Consider the following 21,402-nt stretch of genomic DNA (forward strand, 5'->3'; position numbering starts at 1 on the left):
TAAAGGGGAAGGAAAATGTACACACATAATAAACACTGCAGTATTACAAGTTGTAATGCAGTATGGTCTAAGAGCATGCAGGAGGAAGTACCTGTCTTAACAGGTGTGGGAAGATGTATGAATGGGTCACACATGGGTACCACTTGGCTGGCTGGCTTGGATTCCTCCAATTGTTTGTTCAGTGAATTAGCCTGAGTGTCTAATGTTTACCAGACAAGCACTGCAGGAGATCCAAGACATAGTGTTAAACAGAACAGGCATGCCCATCAAGGTGAATAGCCATGATGTTTCATAGTTACATTAATATGCAATTATAGTAATGGTACATACTATGAATGAACAGAACAGGATGTTATGAGAAAAAAATTGCAGAAGAAAATAATTTCGATTGGGAGATCATGGGAGGCCTTCAAGGAATAGAATTTACCAGGCAGAAAGTGGGGTTGAGGTACATTTCAAGAAAAGGAAACACTATTGACTTACTCACTCTGTCAAGAGAACGGAGATGAGATGAAACTTTATATTCATAATTGCTTAGTTAGAAATATAATTAAATGCTGTTAGTCTATGAGTATTTTATCATTCAATAAAACTTTAGAGACACTTATTTCTAGCTGTGATTAGGTGGGGAAAGGACTCAGACATCAAAAACATTTAGAAATTAACATAAATTTACTACTGTTAATGCAATATTAATGGCTCCATAAAGCAAAGATATGATGGTATGGCTGATACTAATTCTTAGAGAGAAGTAAGGCTAGACCATTTTTCATATTTCTCCTTTTTCTCAATGAACACTAAACTCAACTACTTCTACTTCTGGTAGCACCATTAATATTATGTTTTTTCTTAATTCCCAGAAGGAAAACATGCACTATTATGAAAGTAGAATGACCAGTAAGCACAATCAACAGACGCCAGTAGGAAATATGAGGGGCATGACCGTCTCAGTTCAGCTGATGCTAATTAATATATTTTTCATTCAGGAGGACATCTTTTCTTCAAAATTCTCCCTTCAACACAGAGTATTCATTTGCTTGGAAAAGGCAATTTAGTTGTGTTACAAAAAAATAAGTTAAAAACTAAGATAAGCCTAACTCCCTTCCAAATTTGTGACCATGTACTATCAAAGTAACATATGGTGGAATCCTTCTAGGATCTGGCCCTCCTCTTGCTCTTTGACTAAGTATGTTGCTTTGGAGCATCTGACTTTGCCAGGGATGAGGGAGGGAAGTCTTCTAGGAGGTAACACTGGGCTGAGATTCACTGTGCCTTAAGAGACAAAGGGTATGGTGTGGCGGGAACTTTCCAAGCAGAGGAAACAGGATCTATGAAAGCCCTGAGGTGATGGAAAGAAGCTCTTTTTGCACAAAGAAACAAAAAGAGGGCCATGTGGCTCTAGTATAGAGAGTGAGAAGGTGGACCTGAACTTCACAGTATGTGAAGGATTTCGTACATTATGCTAATAAAGGCAATGGGAAGCCACCAAAACAGTTCAGTAAGGGAGGGGATCTAATCTTTTTAATTTTTAATAACATTTAATGCTTTCCATTAGTGTGACTATTTTCTTAAAAATAGAAATTACATTTGAGTATCTCAGTACCAGGACTACAGCGAGGCCATTTTACCGACTTCTCTTCATAAGTGGTAGAGATCAGCGAAGAGTCCAGATGATGCAATAATGTCCAAAACTGTTGTGAGCATTACCAAATGACTACTTGTTCCATGATTTTTGACTTAGATTTGTGGAGAAAAATTAGCTTCTCTGATATTTTGCTGCCTTAAACCAGAAATAACAATGTTCATTTGAACTAGACTATAAGAATTTCAAGATTCTTAAGATTGGAATTTTATTTTATAGATCTATATAACAATTCTGTTATATGCTTATTAATAGTCTTTTAAAACCCATGTACTGCTATAAACTCTGTGTTTATCTTTGAATGTAGATTGTGAATATAAAATCTCAGATGTTGGGTTCAGCTGTCTATGTTTCACTGAAAAGAAAAAAATAGCTTTTGTAGGAATAAAATTATGACTCATTATGGATTCAACACGTTTTTGGTTTCACATTTCTTAAAATATTGAAAGCTTATTTTCACTATTAACGAAACCAAGGTAATCACTTTTGTTTAGTTATTGACTTCTTGAAAGATAATATTTCAAAAGCACTAAAATGTATGGTTACTTTTTTCTGAGAGAAATATTATCTGAATTTGACAATTATATTTTATCAAATATGACTCATTGTAGACTATCAAGAAACACAGTAGATAAAATTTATTTTCTGAATCAGGTCATAACATAGGTAATTTTACATTTACATTACTTACATTTGTTTCTTTATCTTTGTTAGGTTATTACCATTGGAAAACATGTTAAAGGGTACCATTACATCATTGCAAATCTGGTAGGTGAATTAATGATATTTATTATTTTAATAGAGATGCCTGTTAATTCAAAAAAAATTTATGGCCAGCATATATCAGTGGTATTTTTAAAAACATATTTTGTTTATATCGATCAATTAGAAGTGACAATATTTTTCTGAATTTGTTACGTTTTAGATTTACTTTCCATTTCATATTTGCTAATCAATTTCCTATTGTTATAAATGATGTGAGAAATTATAGAACAGTATTTGACAAGCTTATACTTTGTGTTAAAGGTGTATTTTAACTAAGGGAAAATTTTCAAAAAGATATAAAATTTAAGTGTCCAAATTTCCCCTTGTTTCTCACTGTCACTGTAATTTATAAACTTTACCCTTTACCCATTTCTTTAAAGTTCTTAGTATCTATAATATTTGAAATGCACATTTGTGAGACTATGTCTTGGTGCAAAATAAAGCCTGGAAATACCCAGAATATTTATATATTGTGTATTATTTATGTCTGATTTCCTACTTACTATATAAGCAACACAATGAACATTGAATAACTGTAGCTGATCACTTTTTCATTGAGAGTCCCCTCAAATTAAGATTATACTGAAACATTCCCATGAGTAATTGTATCTCCCTTGTTAAGTATGATCAAAGTCAATTTAGAACTACCACTAGAAATTTCTTTTTTCAAAATAGTTTTTAGATCGGCATTAACGTGAGCTTGAGGCTCCCCTGCTGCAAAGGTTTACATTCTTTAAACAAGTATGATTCTGTGCAATTGAGGGCTCCGTCTCCCCAGCCTCAGAAAAAAAGGTGATTAAAAGAGCGACAAAAGCAGAGAATGAGAGTGTATTCTCAATAGCATTATAGGACTGTGAACAATGTCCTATTTATACAGATGAGGATTTATGATGTTGCTTCTGGAATATTAGATTGTTATATCACAAGACATTATTTCCAGTAGTCATGGAGAGATTTAAAAAACCCACAGCCGTACAAGTGATAAATATTGTTTTCACTAGAAAGTGGCACCAGTGATAAAGAATATTCAGTCTCAAACCTACATGATATTGGGAGAAGTTGGTTGCTCAAGATAAAATTTCTGTTTGGCAATGAAATGGCTCATCACTAGAATAATTTTTTAGAACTTTCCCTTATAATATGGCTTATAGATCCTAAATGAGTCCAGACCAGAGAAGCGAGAGTTAAAATAAGTGAAGCTCTGTAATCAGGCTTTCCAGAACCACATTCTGTGCAGGGAACAGCCTGGACAGTCAGTCCCTGTGTAAAGTGTGCCATTGATGAACAGCACAGAGCCACACCGAAAGCTGTGATCTTTAAAAATGTCCAGATGGAGAAGATTATACTGGGACATTGAGAAATAATGGCAGAAGGAGGTTCATCAATTTGAGAGTTGATATTAGATGCTGTGAAAAAAGAAACATGTGTTTGATTGACCAACGTAAAAAGGTTCAAAAATAAAAGCAAGTCCTTGCTGCTGTCATGCTGCTATAGGGAGAAATCTACCTAACATTTTATCTGAATTCAAGTTGTGTTTTTCCTTCTCTGAATACTTGGTATCCTCGCCATATGGAATTTCTAGTGAATCAATAAATTCAAAGAATCTGTAGAGTGCAGCAGTTTCTGAGAATCTCTAGGGCACTTGAAAATTTCAGTGACATTTAAAATTGGAGAATGCCATCCAAAGTTGAAGGGCTTTCATCTTCCAAAGTCTTGATTGGGAATATCCCTTTTCCCATGTCCAGTGGCTAATGGGTGTTAAAGGAAGTGGTTGTAAAAGATAGAAAAATCCTCAGATATTGTTAGTGACTTATTTCTTCAGAAATTGCTGAATGCTTGATTAGGCTCCCCAAACACAGGCTATAGTTCAGTTCCTGATACGTCATTAAAGAGGATAAAGAATGAGGAAGCGGTCATAAGGGAACCAATTCTCATTTCTTCAGCCCTTCAGAATCAGACAAAAAGCCCTGCAATCCGCCCACCTGACTCTGCCTTACAGTGACGCTCACTCATCAACCAGCCCCGCCATGTGCATAGAAATTCCAAGAAATGTTTTAGCATCTTCCTCTTAGACAGCCAAGCATTACCAGACATTTGAGAAAAAAGTCTTTGCCATGAGGGATGCAATACAAATAAACAAGTACACAGAAACAAGGCAGGCAGGAATCAGGAGAAAAATGCTTCAAACTGTAAGAATATCTTCAGAGAAATAAGATAAAATATGTTATCCATAAAGAGGAGAAAAGGCTGCTATAAAAAAAAAAATCAAGGAACAAGAAAGAGCTCTGGGAAGTTAACTTATTTTTCCTAGAATAACTAGTAAAATTACATGAGTTTGAAGGTAAAGTTGAGAAAATCTTCCAGATTCTGTAGCAAAATGACAATACAATAAAAAACGGTGTATGTGGAGAAAACTGAGGGACTCAGACGTTTAATCTAGGGGTTGCAATGTCTTATTATTAAACCTTCTAAACAGATATAGTGAAAACAGGGGAAGGAAATTATCAGAGAAACATTCAGAAAACTTTACGGTACTAAATGACATAAATCTGCCTATTGAGTACACACAATAAGGAAAGACAAAAGGCTTCTTTCGTAAAATATCACCATGAACTTTCAGAGATAAAAAGAAGATCTTAAAGTTTATGACAGGTGGGAAGCCGGAAGGAGTATGAAGCAGGTCACAGACAAAAAATAATTAGAAATAATGCTATTGTATTTTTCAGTAGAAACAGTAAGTCAGTAGAACAATGCCTTCAGATGATCAGGGTTTCAACTTAAAATTCTATACCCAGCCAAAATACCAGTCAAGTGTCAGAGAAAACAAAGGTATTTACAGACATTCAGTGTCTCAGAAAAGGTACCTCCACGTGTCTCAGGAGACTCCTGAGGGCTCTAGCTGAAGAAAGGAGTAAAACAGGAGAGAAAAGTGATGGAGGAAACAGAGAAGCTACTCAGAAAAGAGGGGAAGGGGCATTTCAGGAGAACAATTGCAGAGCGGATGAAAGAGGAACCATTCAGATTGCAGCGTTAAGGTGGAAGGCTCCAGGATGCAGGGGAAAAGACAGATGACTTGATATGTTTCAATATTTTATTTGAAAAAAGCTTTACCCATATAAACATGAAAATTTTTACATGGAGCAACTGGAAAAAAAATAAGAATAGGTATAGAGAAAGCTCTAGTAGTGAAAACAATGAAGCAATCATTAACATTAGAATAAAATACCATTCAAGAAGGAAAATGCAATCCAAGAACATTATTTGGCTTTGCTCTGAAAAACAGAATTCTAACTGTGAAAACAGTGAACATTGAAATGGCTGACGAGATAGATGGTTTGCTTATGAGACTTACATACTCATCTGGCACAAGTATAAACTGAAGAAGAAAATCTAACATGGGTAAGTTAGGAAAGAAGAGCAAAAATGTGTCATGCAGAATTACAGAGGTAAATACACGAAAAACAAAAATTACCGAAATTGATTGTTTTGAAGCAGCTTAACTGAGGCATGCGTGGGTCAGAACAGAAAATCTATGATTTTTGTTATATACATTTTCCTCTATTTGCATTATTTGATAAAAAGAAAAAGCAAAAATATGAGCCAATAACAGAAATTATCCTTCTCCACACAAATAATACTAAACTATATTTTTAATATCAACAACAAAGAAAAGGCTCTCATATTTTAGTCAAAATATTTCCAATTCTTCTGTGTGATAATAAGGAATAAGTGTACGAGATGAAAATATTTATAATTGTGACTTTTTAAAATTGTGATTTCATCTTTCAGAGAACGTACTCCCAAACTGAGATATAATTTATGGCAGCACAAAATTTGAAATCAGTGGAAACACTATATGATAGTTTTAGTAATGACTGAATTCATTCTAACAGTGCCGTAGAAGTGGATTTTTTAAATTTAATACATTTTGTAAAAACTAAGTTTCATGCTTAAAGTGAAAATGCTTAATTGTTCTCAAATAATGAAAAAGCATGTGGTACCTTCCCTTCTCATTTAAAAGGTTTTTATATCACCTGAGAGAATGAAAAATTTAAATAGAAATAACCATCACACAATGTTGTAGCTCTTGGAGAAGTAGCTTAATGTTTAAGTATCTGGTGGTGCTTTGTTGTAGATACAGTAAATAAAACCCAGTTCTTATCCTTGGAAGATTTCTCAGTAATACAGAGAACTTTTATGTAAGTATGACCAATAAACAATCATTGATTAAGGACCCACTATGACCAGGATGAGGCTAGGTGCTGGGGAAGAATATTGGCTGTTAAAGTACAAGAAACATTTACTATAGGCTTTTTATCTCCCTCATGAGTTCTTTGAAATTTGTAAAACCACAATGTATAGAGCTATTTGGTTAACGTTAAGTTCTATTTGGTTCTTAATAGAAAGCATGACATAAATATGTTCTCTGTCCAGGGATTTACCGATGGAGACCTATTAAAAATTCAGTTTGGAGGTGCAAACGTCTCTGGATTTCAGATAGTGGACTATGATGACTCCATGGTATCTAAGTTTATAGAAAGATGGTCAACACTGGAAGAAAAAGAATACCCCGGAGCACACACGACGACAATTAAGGTACATGTCTATCGGGATCTACTTCTACCTCCATCACCATGTCTATCCCCACCTCCCCCTCCCCTCCATCCCCACCTCCATCTCCATTTCCATTTCCATCTCCACCATCTTCACCTCCCCCTCCCCCTCCCCTCCCCCTCCATTTTGACCTCTATCACCAACTCCACCTCCATCTCCCCCTTCCCTCACCCTCCACCTCCACCTCCATCTCCACCTCCATCTCCATTTCCACCTCCACCTCCGCCATCTTCACCTCCACCTTCACCTCCATCACCAACTCCACCTCCATCACCAACTCCCCCTCCCCCTCCATCTTCACCTCAATCTCCACCTCCACCTCCCCCTTCCCTCCCCCTCCCCCTCCACCTCCATCTCCACCTCCGCCTCCCCTCCCCCTCCCCTCCCCCTCCCCTCCCCCTCCCCCTTCACCTCCATCTCCACCTCCACCTCCACCCTCATCTCTATCTCTGTCTAACTGCTGGTGAGTAGCCTGTTCTCTGGGACGCCTTAGGAAGAAGATAAAAGTCTCAATTTGTTTTCGTAATTAACAAAATAAATATAATGATTTATGTAATCAAAGAAACTTTGAATGCTAAATGTCATGCACTGCTCTGTAATAAGCGCTACCCAGACTCATCTTCTATTCTCTGTGGGTCTGGACACCTTGAGGTCTTCACTGGTTTATTCAGTGTACTTTATTGTGTATATACATACATGCATATATTTACCTCCAAGTATGACATATTTCTGCTGTTGATAGGAAGGGTTTTCTTTTTCTTCTGTTCGTCACCTGATTGAGAGCAGAGATAAGAGTAAAACCTGAGGGAGGAAGAGTGAGTGAGATGAGATCGTGTTCACTTTTTGCGACCAGGTTTATGAAAAATAAAAGCTGCAGAATATTGTCAAATGTATAGTGATCTGTTTATCTGTGTATTATAATGCAGGTTGTGCAAGAACCAGTCAGGGACAGTGTCATTTCAGTTGCTCTCATAGTTATGTTCATACATCCTGGAGAAGTTTTGTTGATGTTGTTGTTTTCTGCACAAATTGAAAAAACAGATATGTTTGGCTTTAAATTTGCGTCTGGCTGTGAGACTGGTGCTAGATAAGAATTAGAAGCTTTAAAGTTTTCTACTTTGGGATGTGTAAACGGATCCTATTAATTCAATGTCAAATTTAGGAAAGCATCCCATAGGATGTTAAAGCATAGCCCAGAGCTAATTTTTTCTCTAAAGTAGGTGACTTCTTGTTTGGTGACCTTGACTGAGATTCAGCACGTATACATTTATAAAGGGCTTGAGGGCGTGTGGGCGTGCCACCATTTAACAGGGCTGCTTAGAAGGGAGGGGACCCCCATCAGTGTCTGTCTCCGCCTGTGTTCAGCAGGGGTCTGACTGAGGACCACATCCCCTGGGATTGCAGGCCTCCCGGCATCCAGATGTGGTGCCGGTTAAGTTCTCTGATGGAGCGTGCATGTGGCATTCACCCTCAGACGGGACTGATGTTCCTCTGCTCATCATCGTGTAGCCTTCCACTGCTGCTGGCTGTGAGAAGGAGGAAAGCAAAAGGAGATGATTTTTTTCTCATGGAAGTCATATCGTTCTTAAAGTTCACGTGCTATGCATCAAAGCGCAAGCGGATTTAGGGGATTAGAGATCTTTGGCGATGCATTCTGCTAACATTTTTGCTAAGACCTAGCACCAGAGTTCACTCTGTTGGTGACCTTTCTTTGCTCCCTTCTGGCTGTAACATTTCCCTCCAGAGCGGCTCCGTTTTGGCTTCTTCTGACAAGTTTCAGAAAAATCGTGATGGCCCTTCCTTATGGGGCGCCGCAAAGAGCATAGGCTTAAAAGTTTAAAAACACAGCCTCTCTAGTAGGTCTGTGTCTTTATTCCCGTCTTGCCCTTAGGTTCTTCAGAACTTTTTTTTTTTTTAATTCCATATATGTGTGTTAGCATACGGTATGCCGCATAGCACAGGGAGATCAGCTCGGTGCTTTGTGACCACCTAGAGGGGTGGGATAGGGAGGAGGGGAGGGAGACACAAGAAGGAGGAGATATGGGGATATATGTATACGTATAGATGATTCACTTTGTTATAAAGCAGAAACTAACACAACACTGTAAAGCAATTATACTCCAATAAAGATGTTAAAAAAAAAAACAACAAAACACAGCCTCTTCCATGGGCTGTGTATCCCTTGAGGTAGTACAAGGACCCTGCCCCAAGACTACACTGTTGTTCCCTGATTGCCCCTCCCTTGTCTCTGCATCCCCTCCCTTCCCTGATTAGCAGCTGTTTGAACCTGCTGGTTGGAACTCAGGGAAGGTCCTGGAGGCCCTGCACACACCCTGGTCCTTATCGGCAACCCCGCCCTGGAACCATTGCTACAGAACTCCTCACCAAATCCTGCCGGGTTGGGACACACAGTTTTTCAGGGCACGAGCCTGCTGTGTCCCCCTTTGCCTGGCAAAGCAGTAAAGCTGTTCTTTTCTACTTCACGCTCCACCCCCCAAAAAGGAGGCTCTCAGTCGCTTTTTGACCCTCAGCTCAAACATTGAACAACATTTACAAAGACTTACTGAGCACAGCTTTGGGAACATAGGTGCCAATAGGAGATATATGGTCTTTGAAGCTTGATAAAAAGTACTGAAAATCTGTGTGGAGGACTTGCCTTTGGGTGGGAGTTCATCCTAACACGGAGGCATATTGCTCATGTACTAGACAGCCGGGAACTCAATATATTTTTAAAAAATGACTCTTGCCTTTGATAATCCAAAGTCTTATGGAAGATACAAACATGCTAGTAAGCAAATATAATACAGAGTGGTACATGTAAACTGTGGCAGCTCCTACGCATGATTAGGACAGTACAGTAGGAAGGCTTTCCAGAGGTAGGACGCCTGAGCAGGGCTTTGCCTGTGGTTGAGCAGGAGGGAAAGTGTGGGAGGGGGCTTGGGAAAGAGGCTCAAGGCCATGCAGCAGCATAACAGGTCCAGGAAATCGGGAGGACTGAGTTGTCAACAGGTGGAAAGAGTAATTCCAAGACAGGACTTTCATGATTGTTTCTCTCATGATTGTTTCATGCGCAGAAGAAAGGAAGAAAAACTGGATAGGGAACGATATACCATTTCCTAATACAAACAAGCATATATCATCTGTCCAAGCGAAAATATCTCGAATGCGGTCATCTCTTTTTACATTGTCTTTTGGGTCATTGACTGTATCAGGTATGTTGCTAGGTAATTTAAATCGTAAACTTATGCTATAGGCATGAAAGCCTGTAAAAATATAATTCATTACATCAAATCCTCTCCGTGGTTAGGCATTGGAAATTATATAACTTATATCAAGTTGTGGGACTCTTAAATTAAAAATTATTTAAGACTTCTAGTCTTCCTTGAAAGTTAATGCAGCTTCCACAGCTTCCTAATTAAAATCAATCTTACTCGGTAAATACAAGTAAAACCTTATGTGTTTCAATATTTAACATATTTTAATAACCACCGAATATAAATTGCAAATGTTAAATTTCTTCATTCTTATATCCTGTACCAAAAATAACTCTAGTGATTTAAAATCTGACTCTCTTTCACTAATGTGCTAACTTGGGGCAGTATTCACTTATTCATTCATCAATTCATTATACATTTTACTGAGTTTTTACTCTGCAAACGGTCACTGTTCTAGGTGTCAGAGAAAAGACAAAGTTCCAGTCTTTAAGGGGTTGATCGTCTTCAGGCTAGAAACTAGCAATCACCTTGTATTAACTTTGGTGGAAGTTGTCTTACTGATGCGTGAATATCAACGCATTCTCAACTTCTGATTTCCACCTCTGCTCCCTCTTCAACCCCTGAAAAACTATTCCTACAACAACCCTTCCCTCTCAGTTGATGGCAACCCCATCTTTTCAGCTGTTCCTTCAGCCAAGGATTTGCAAGTGTCCCGGAGCCCTCTCTTGCCCGGTGGCCCACATCCAGTCTGTCAGGAAACACTACGCCTCCTCTGCACCCACCCTAAATCCAGCCCCCATGGCCCTGCTGCCGGGTGACTGCAGTGATCTCCTAGACGGGGTTCCCTGCCTCCTTACTGACCCCTCTCTCTCCCATGCTTGTGGTCCTTTTAAAATGTAAATTACATTACGTCCCTGCTGCTCTCCGGCCCCCCAGCCCCGTGGCCATTCACACCACAGCAGCGCAAGCCAGACTCACCCCACTGGCCACGAAGCCCTACATGCTCCGCCTCCCTCTCTCGGGCTCCCCCCTCACTCCCTCTGCTTCAGCTACGGTGGCCTTTCTGCCGGTTCTTTTTTAAATTTTTATTGGGCTATAGCTGATGTACAATGTTGTGTTAGTGTCAGGTGCACAGCAAAATGACTCAGTTATACATATACAAGTATCCGCTCTTTTTTAGGTTCTTTTCCCATATAGGTCATTACAGAGTATTGAGTAGAGTTCCCTGTACTCTACAGCAGGTTCTTACTAGTGATCTGTTTTATATGTAGTAGTGTGTATATATCAATCCCAATCTCCCAGTTTATCCCCCCCGTCACTGCCTGGTAACCATAAGTGTGTTTTCTACATCTGTGGATATACTTCTGTTTTATAAATAAGTTCATTTGTACCCTTTTTATAGATTCCACATAGAGGTGATATGATACAGTATTTGTCCTTCTCTTTCTGACTTACTTCACTTAGTATGATGATCGCTAGGTCCATCCATGTTGCTGCAAAAGATATTATTTCATTCTTTTTTATGGCTGAGTAATATTCTATTGTATATATGTACCACATCTTCTTTATCCAGTCATCTGTTGGTGGGCACTTAGGTGGTTTCCATGTCTTCGCTGTTGGAAATAGAGCTGCTACGGACATTGGGGTGCATGTATCATTCTGCCGTTTTTTAAGCACGGGAGACACGTTCCCACTTCAGGGCCTTTGCATTGGCTCTGTCCTCTTCTGGACTCTTCTGCCCTTAGCACCTGCAAGGCTAAGCCTCCTGCCCTCTGTAGCTCTTTGTTCAGGTTCCATCTCCTTAACGACCCCAGAAGCAGGTTCTCTATTTAAACTTGCAATCTCCCACCCATTAGGGTGTGTTCCATCCCCCTTCCCTGCTCCAGCTTTTTCGTATTTTTCCCTTTAATAGCTCCTAGTGTATGTATTTATAATGAATTTATTCATTACCTTGTTAATTGTCTCCTCCATCTTGAAAGTAAGTGACATGGGGGCAGGGATTTTTTGTTGGTGTTTGTTTGTTCACTGATTTTGTTTGCTCCCAGGCTCCTAGAATAAGGCCTGGCACAGAGCAGCTATTCAGTAAAGGCTTTCTGAATGAACAGATAGAGGAAAGCAAAAGTTCTGTGGTAACACCCTTAAGAGGCTCCTAACCCCAGTTCTAGATGTAAGAAAAGGCTTCCTTCTTTGAGGAAATCATATGGAATTTAAAACCTGAAGGAGAGGTAGGTATTAGGAGAAAGAAGGGGCAATAACTTCCCATAGAGAAAATGCGAAATTAAAGTCTGGCGTGCAAGGAAAATATAAATATTTCTGTAAGGCTGGAGTCTGAACAGAGGTGTTTGGGGGGAATTCTGAGAATTAATACTTGTAAAGATGCAGGCTCCAGATCTTGAGTGCCTTGCTGACCTACTAAGGAATGTTTAGTCTCATTCTGAGAGCAGCAGGGACCCCCTAGAGGAGAGCCATCACCACGGTTTTGAAACAGGAAGATTATGGGCTGCCCTGGCGACAAGAGAACTTGGTGGCAGGAGAGCTTTTAGGGCAATGCAGGAACAATGCAGACAACGGCTGTCAGTTGTCTGAATGGTGGTTGTGGTCTGAGGAGGGGGGAGAATAAATGGATTTGTTGCCAGTTCTCTCCATTTCTTTAGAAATAATAATCGCAAAAATCACAACCGTGCATTTATAATGTATTAATATAAACTCACCTGAGAGGTATTTGTGGATGGAAAACAAGACTCAGAAAAGCAGTCTCCTTCCTTCCTTCTGTCTTCTTGGTCCCTCGTCTCATGCCAGGATTTGCACAGAAGGCACAGAACAGAGATTTGCTGAAATGAAGAGGAATAAAGGGAAAACTAGGGCAACACTTTGAAAATATCGTCACAGAGAAAGAAGAAAATAAGTAATTATCATTGCTATAGGATGGGGTTTAAATTCCTGCCCTTAGCATCTGTTGTGTTCTTTTACTCAGCCGTGGCAGAAAAGTCGTGTTATTTTATGGGATGAAATAGAAAATTCTGTAGTAATCAGACCTGAACCATCGCGGTGCCTGGGTTTAAATGGGACAATTAAAGGGAGCATTTTCCCTTCCTCAAAAAGATGTTGACAAAGAGGCAGATGATAGAGATGATTTGCCACTATCTCCAAACTAATTTACACACATTTCTATTTTGAGATGGATTTTCAGGGTTTTCGGGGTCTCAACAACCTGCGAGGTGTAACCATCCATTCTACCTTGTCAAGTGGACAGTTTGAACCTAGTTTGACTTGTTTCTGCCGGGCCTGCCAGCATCAAGGAATCCAACCCTAATACAGGACTGACATTGTGTGCCACTTAAATAATGGCTTTCCTGCAAGAATCACGTTTTACTCAGGAAAAGACTTAAAGCAGCAATTCGAACTTTCTTAATTGCTATCCTAAGAGACTTATTAGACCTGTCTGGAAATAGCATAATCTTTTTGAGTTCGGTAATTAGTGCTGTGCAGTAAATAGTGCCCTGGTGGCTTCATAGAATTAATTCTGCTTCTCGAATGTTTTAACTGACCAAACCCACTGCTGGCACACTGTAGTGTCCTACAACGAACATTAAAGTATTTCGACACGCAACAAAAAAGAGCCTTGACAAGTTTAGTCCGTTATGTTTTGTGGTTTAAAAAGTGTGTTGATGACTGAAATAAACCCATAAATTGAAAATTTGATATTGATAACTTTACATATTTCATAAAAATTACTTGAAAAATAATTTATTAAGCTATTGAAATACATCTTACACCATGAAAAATACAAATACATTACCACTGCTTGAATTATAATGCAGGATATCTGGGTTCATCTCAGGTCCACATTTTTTTGTCTGCAACGGGAATAAGTGTCCACGATCTCTGAGATTTCTCCCAAATCTCTAATACCACGATCATGTGATGTGTAAATTTAGGCATGCAAAAGCATATGCTAACATTTCTAATTTTTGCCAAATTTATGACCCTCAAGAGGCTCCTCTGTCTCTTAAAGATTGTAGTGACTTTCAGCAGGTCACCTCTGCTGAAATCAAATCTTAAATTACCCTGGAAAATATTGGTTTTGTTGTTCATAGACTACAAAAAATAAGGAACTTTCACCTGTTAGAAGGTGCCTAAGAAGTGGGGAGCATCAGGGGGGAGGAACTTATGCAACAAACAAAGTAAAATATCTGCCTCTAAGAAAAGCCTTTACCTACCGACGGGTGGATCAAAGCCAGACACTGTGTTGATTCGAGTATGTTTTTTCTATCTTGATGAATCTGATTCGTTTTAGCTGAAAATTTGAATCCCTAAGTGAATCTAGTGTTTCAGAATGTAAAAGTCTTGGTCCTTAAGCAAGATTTTCCGTCAGGGTCAGTAGTCAATCTGGCTAATTTAGGCAAAGATATGTTGTTTTTAATATAATCTTTTACATTCAAGAGTCTTTCTCCCTAGTGTATTAAAAATTATTTTTTATTATTCATAGAGAATGATAAAAAAGGATGTTAATGGTGGTTTCCTGCCAGTGTCTTTTCCCCCTTGGAAATGTGATACAGCTTGTGTGCTTACTGAAGATGTTGAGTTTTTATTAGCTTTCTAAATAAGACTTTATTTTTGTAGAGCAGGTTTAGGTTCACAGCAAAACTGGGCAGAAAGTGCAGACATTTCCCATATATCCTCTTCTCCTGCACATGCACAGCCTTCTCCAATATCAGCTCCACTCACAGAGTGATACGTGTGTTAGAATTGATGCGCCTTCATTGGCACGTCGTAACTATCCAAGGTCTACAGTTGACATTACTGTTCACTCTTCTTGTTGTACATTCTCCGGGTTTGAACAAACGGACAGTAGCATGCTTTCGTTATTATAGTTTCAGACAGAGCATCTCCGCTGCTCTAAAGGTGGCTCTACCTATTCGTCCTTCCCTCCCCCCCAGCCCCTGGCAACGACTGTCTCCGTAGTTCTTACTGTCTCCATAGTTTTGCCTTTTCCAGGAGGTCATATAGTTGGAATCATACAGTCTGTAGCCTTTTCTGATGGGCTTCTTTCACTGAGTCATATGCATTTAAAGTCCCTCCATGTCTTTGCATAGCTTGATAGCTCGCTCCTTTGTAGCGATGATCTTATTCCATTGTCTGCATGTACCCCAAATTACTTATCCACTCATTTATTGAAGAATATCTTGGTTGCTTCCAAGTTTTGGCAATTGCGAATGAAGCTGCTATGAACACCCGTGTGGTGGTTTTTGAGTGGACGTTTGCTTTCAGCTCCTTTGGGTAATAAACACCAAGGAGTGTGATTGCGGATCATATGGTAAGAGTCTGTTTAGTTTTGTGAGAAGCAACCTGTCTCCCAAAGTAGCCATATACACCATTTTGTGTTTCCACCGACAATGAGTGAGACCTCCTGTTGCTCCAGTGAGGTTTAGTCTTACTGAAGATTTTGCAGTTTTATGCAGTGAAGCTACAAAGGTCACACGTTCAAAAGGCTTAGAGGAAATTAACGATGACCTTATCACAGACAGGTCTTTTCCAGAGGGTAGACTTCAGTTGAATTTGAAATGAAGAGATGTGAATAATTTTAAGTTTATAATGTATTTCATAATAATGTTTTTCTTTTCTATGGCTTTAGTTGATTCTAGGCCATTGCCAAGAAGTTTAAAAAAAAAGACTTTCTAAAATTTTCTTATAAGCTTAGTTATTTTTCCTAGAGCTCATCATTTTTGACTATGTTGATAATTTTGTAATGGAGAAACTGAGAATTGTTATATTGTGTAAGATTCTCTAGGGAGATATCATTCTGTTGATAATAATTTTAACTAAATAATTGGTGCTATTTTTAAAATGATTATGTAAAATTTATCAGTCTAGAAAACTTACAGCCCAAAGTATGTTACACAAACGCTCTTTTTATGGAAGGTAATTGATGTTAAGGAAAATGTTTAAATGGTAATTAGTTTGGGCAATGCTGACCAAACAAAGTTAAACTGGAATTGTTACTGCAGTATTTCTCAGGGCCTTTAGTATGCCAACATGAGAAGCATCTTCTGAACTTATTGGATCCGAGACTCTTGTAGATCAGGATGGCAGTTTTCAAAACATTGTAAAAACAAGCTAGTTTTGAACAAGTTAGATCGTAATAAAAGGAAAAAAGAAGGCAAACATGCTGGTTAATAACTTGCATTTTTAGCATATTTTTCAACACATCCGGCTTCTCCTTTCCTGTAACTTTATTCATTTGATGTGGAATTTGCCCAATAAGGGGACCAACAGGTCCAGTGTGCCTGGGACTCCAGACTTGCTGATCCAAAACTGGGACAGGCCCAGGCAAAGCAGGAAGGTCAGTCACCCTCATTACTTCAGAAATGCAGAGATCCGGGTTCAAATTCCTCCACCTTTGTCACATATTTTTGTGACCCTGAGAAAAACATAACTTGTAACTTGCAATCTTCACCTATAAAATTGGAATACAAATATTTGTTGCATAGAGGTTTTTTGTTTTTTTTTTAAAGGACTTACTAGGAAACTATCCAACTCAGGTTTGGCTCGTAGAGAACTAGGTCAACATGAATTCTTCCTTTCTCCCTCACCTTCCTTTCCAACACTACTATGATGTAGAGCAGACATTGTCCTCCTTATTTTATTGATAAGAAACTTTGGACACTGATGCTTTAGTTAACTTGCTCAAGGCAACAGAGCTGTAAATGGTAAAATCAGGACTTGAGGCAGCCCTGATAGAGATCAGAAGATGCTGTATTCCATGCTTGCTAAACTATACCCGGTTCAATTTCAAGTGTCAACGAATATTTGGAAAGTGGCCATTCATAGGAAATTTTGTAACACTTTCATAATGCTAAAGCCTAGTACTTCCTTTTTGAATGGTATTTTTTTTTCTGTCTTCACACGGTGCAGGTAACATATGTTTTGGAATAAGTGCTATCATTATGAAGATGCATAAAATTTTATATTATAGCCTATTTATCCTCTTTGAATATTCATTAAATTTGAAATGTATATAGAACTCCTTTTCATCTCCTCCTTTTTTTTGGCTGTAAGACTACCCTTTCAGGTATCAGTGATTATAGTAATGCATTACTGAATAATATCTGATGACTACTGGGCATAACAAACATGTTTAAAATACACATTTGATTTTATTTTTGAATAAAATGCATATTTTATTTTATTTTTGAAAAATAAGTCTCAATAAAGATACATTTGAAATGGAATAAAAAGCACATTTGGAAAATGGACCATAAAAACGTTTTCCCAGATTTCTTCTTCAAGTGTGGATAGGAGTGATTGTGATATAGCATCACAGAACATAATGGTCCCCATTGAGATATAAATTTCCAACTCAGCTGAGGGATTTCACAGAACATAAACGTCAGGGCAGAGACGATACACTTGTTTTCGAAGAAGGAGATCTTTTACGTCGCCATCACGTTCCCTTCAAATGAATTTACATCTAGTTTAGTGAATGGTAGAATAAAACTGAAATATTTAACTGTCCAATCAAAAACGTGATATATTTGTTGAGAAAAATAAATGAGCCACATGTGCAGAACATAAACAAGAAGGAGGTAGGGATACAGAAGCTGCTGATTTTCTCTCAGCCCTGAATTGTGTCTATGATCGTGACTTTTAATTTACAGTGATAATAGGCTTGAGACTTGATTAGATCTGAACATTTGAAAAAGGTTGGAAGGATTTTTCTTCTTAGTGAGCTCATGCCCTGAGTCATAATGATCGCATACTGCATGGACTTAAATACTTTTAGTTCATTCAACCTCATCTTATTTTTTAATGTAGTTCACCAACATTTAAAGACCTCTGAAACATTTTGCAGATGGCTTTATAGATTTCTCATAGTAATGTGAGCAGGGTAACTGAAGGAAGAGTCTGCCTTTTAACTATGATCATTACTCTCAAATACAAACTGCAATACAGCTTTCTGTTTCTGATTCAGTGACCTAAACTTCATCATAAGAGTTAAATTAGCAGTGGATGGATTGCTGTATAAGAAAACAAACTAATTTTTTTTTTTCCTCTAGGAGAATAGAGACAATCATATAAGTGAGGCAGAAAAAAGCTGATGTGACATCCCTATTTCTCCAAGAAGTCTTTTCCCAAGTAGATATGACTTAAAACAATGCTTTTGATATAATACAGTTTTTTTAAAAAGGTACATGGTTATTGTAGAATACTTGGAAAAGAAATATCATGTATGTTTCCTCCCTGTTATTCTAACCATTTTGTTTATTTTTCTTTCCTTTTTTTGTTGAAGGGGTATAACCATTGTTTATTGCTCTCACTTTTTGTTGAAAAAACTTTAGTTGTAATACTGTTTTTCACTTATTTTATAGCTAACATTATTTGTATTGTTACATAACCATTATTAGTAGAACTTTTTAAGGGCTACATGATACTTCCACAAGGCAGAAAGCATAGTGTATTTTTTTTTAAAGAATTTTTTTTTGATGTGGACCATTTTTAAAGTCTTTATTGAATTTGTTACAATATCACTTTTGTTTAATGGCTTGGTTTTTTGGCTGCGAATCATGTGGGATATTAGCTCCTCGACCAGGGATCAAACCCACACCCCTTGCACTGGAAGGAGAAGTCTTAACCACTGGACCGCCAGGGAAGTCCCAGAAAGCATAGTTTTTAAACCTTCCTTTACTCTCAGAAATCTAGGTTCCTTCTAATTTTTGCATATTACAAATGATACTGAAATGAATATCTTGTGTGAAAATTCTCTGTATTTGAGAATATTTTCTCAGGATAAGTTCCCAGTAATTGAAAATTACATTTTCAATCCAGGAATATAAGTTGCCTAAATGGATATGTAACAGTATATTTTGCTAATATCTTGCATGTACAGTTTGAAGGAAGAGGTTGCAGATTTTGGAAAAAAATAGTGACGGGTTTTATTTAGATCCATCTAGTAGAGGTATTTCCAGGAAACTTAACTGCAGCCATCCAGGAGATAATCTAGGTTTGTCAAGAAGGACTCACGAATAGGCCTGCAGTGACATCGCTTAAGAAAATTTAGCAGTAAATGTGAATATCTTATCACAGTTAACAGCATCAATCACAGTTCTGCGGGCTCAAAATCATTTTCTTTTTCTTCTTTCTTCTTACCACATTTCCCATCAAATTTGATTCATTCATGGGATAAAATGAAACTGATTCAACTAAACTATTTCATGCAAAGATTAAGTGATAACTTCACATTACCATTTTTAGCATTAAAAACTCAGAACAATTTCTGGATGTGAGGAGAGGATAATTCATACCACATAAATTACTTTCTCATTTGCTTTATTGTACCATCTCTCATATTAAAAATAAACAACACAGGCATCTATCCACCATTGGACCGATTTATAACACTCTAATGATATATTGCAATTATCTGTTTCTGTATCTTTTCACTGAACTGGGAGGCAATGTGAGTCCCATAAAGATAGAATCAGTATCAAGATCTCTGGCCTGCCTTCCTTCCTTCCTTCCTTCCTCTTTCATTCCTTCCTATTAATTCTCTTCAGTGTGCCCAACTCTGCCCTGGGCTCTGAGAATTCAGTGGTGACATAAGTTTTCTGCTTCCCTAGAGTAACTGTTCTAGTGGGGAGGAGAGATGAAGTAGACAAAGAATGCACGAAGAAGATACTCAGATGCTGGTAGAGACTATGAAGGGAATAAACAAGGTCCCATGAAGGAGAGTGATTGGATGGGCTGGGCAGGAAGGGCACTGCTGAGGAAGTCATGTTCGAGGGTATGGATGCACTTTAAAGCCATGGACTGAATGAGATCACTTAGAGAGAGCAAGGGGGGTGATGTGAAATGGAAAATTTAGAAAATCTGTCTCAACAAGTGTTCTTGTGAAGGAAACAGAAAAAGATGGTGGAAATTGGAAGGTGATATGGACCTAAAAAGCAGTTATTATATCTATCGATATCTATCTATCTAATCTGTCTATTATCTGTGTATCATCATCATCTACCTATCTATCAAATCTACCTACCTAGCTATTTCTTTCTTCTTTTACTTGTGGTAGGAGATACTGGAGCAGTAGAATTGCTAATAGAGATGATCCAATAGAGAAAAAAGGCTGATGCGGGATATTGAGGGTATAAGTGCAGAAAAAATGTCCTCAGGAGCATGAGGGGCGGGGTCAGTGTGAGGCTGGAGTGGCTGTTCTGAGGAAGGGGAGTGGCCACCTCGAGCGATGCCAGCTCAGGAGGCAGACGGAGGGAAGGTGGAGCTTGGTAGTTTTTGGTGGAAAGATCAGTTGGTTCTGTCTGTTGGCTTCTATTTTCTTGGCGACTGGGAAGGCAGGGGAGTCAGCAGGAGAGAAAGAGAAGTGTATACAAGTGTATAGAGAAGACAAAAAGAAGGTATAGAATAATCACTTTTGAGAGTGGAAGAACCAAGTTACTGAAGAAAGAGGAGGATTATTTTGAAGTGTTGAGGTCCTGTTTTGGATTTGTGGTCAAAAATTTTAAGAGTGTCACAAAATCAGTATGGTATGGCATTTTCCCCCCAGCTTCACTGTACTTTTGTTACCTAAAGACTGAAAAATACTGAATAACAGACATTTCCTCAGCAGTAATTAAAGCTTTTATGTTAAAATGTGATTTATCGTTATTGACAGCAGCGTCAAACGTAGATAAATGGCAGTATATACACATACCATAATAATACTTAAGCCCCTGACCGTGCTTAGTACACATGTATTGGTAGTGGTTTTTTCTGCTTGGCCCCAGGCTCCTAAAATAATCCTGCTGCCCCGCTGGGATCTGAATACCATAAGCTTGTAACCAGTATTATCATAGATTATTGAAGCCTGAGGGGACATAGAAATCATGAAGTTTGGTTGTTCTTCTAATTGAGTATCATAATCACCTAGGAGAGTTTAAAAAGAAACACTCAAAAGATCACTGCAGATCTATATGAGCATCACTAGGGTGGAATTAGAGATTAAGGATCCCCAAAGTGATCAGTATTCTTTCCATATTGCCAGATGAATCTCTCATTAGACAGTGGAGAAATATTGGTTTGTTAATTTCATAATTTCCCGTATCACCAGGTCAGGCCATAAAGTGATGCTCTAATGAGAAACTAGTTAGAAAAATAAAAACAAAAGTGAAAACATCAACA

General features: G+C 38.2%; 1 protein-coding gene across 2 annotated transcripts in view; it reads left to right on the forward strand.

Moving 5' to 3' along the window:
- GRIA2 (glutamate ionotropic receptor AMPA type subunit 2) overlaps nt 1–21,402 on the forward strand; it is a 167,032-nt gene that overhangs the window by 100,798 nt on the left and 44,832 nt on the right. For both annotated transcript variants that reach the window (XM_068542018.1, XM_068542020.1), the window contains 2 exons: nt 2,357–2,410; nt 6,842–7,003. In XM_068542018.1, the coding sequence (XP_068398119.1) occupies nt 2,357–2,410; nt 6,842–7,003 (216 nt within the window). The remainder of the gene's footprint in view (nt 1–2,356; nt 2,411–6,841; nt 7,004–21,402) is intronic.

This window comes from Eschrichtius robustus, chromosome 4 (genome assembly GCF_028021215.1).
Source record: "Eschrichtius robustus isolate mEscRob2 chromosome 4, mEscRob2.pri, whole genome shotgun sequence".
Lineage (NCBI taxonomy): Eukaryota > Metazoa > Chordata > Mammalia > Artiodactyla > Eschrichtiidae > Eschrichtius > Eschrichtius robustus.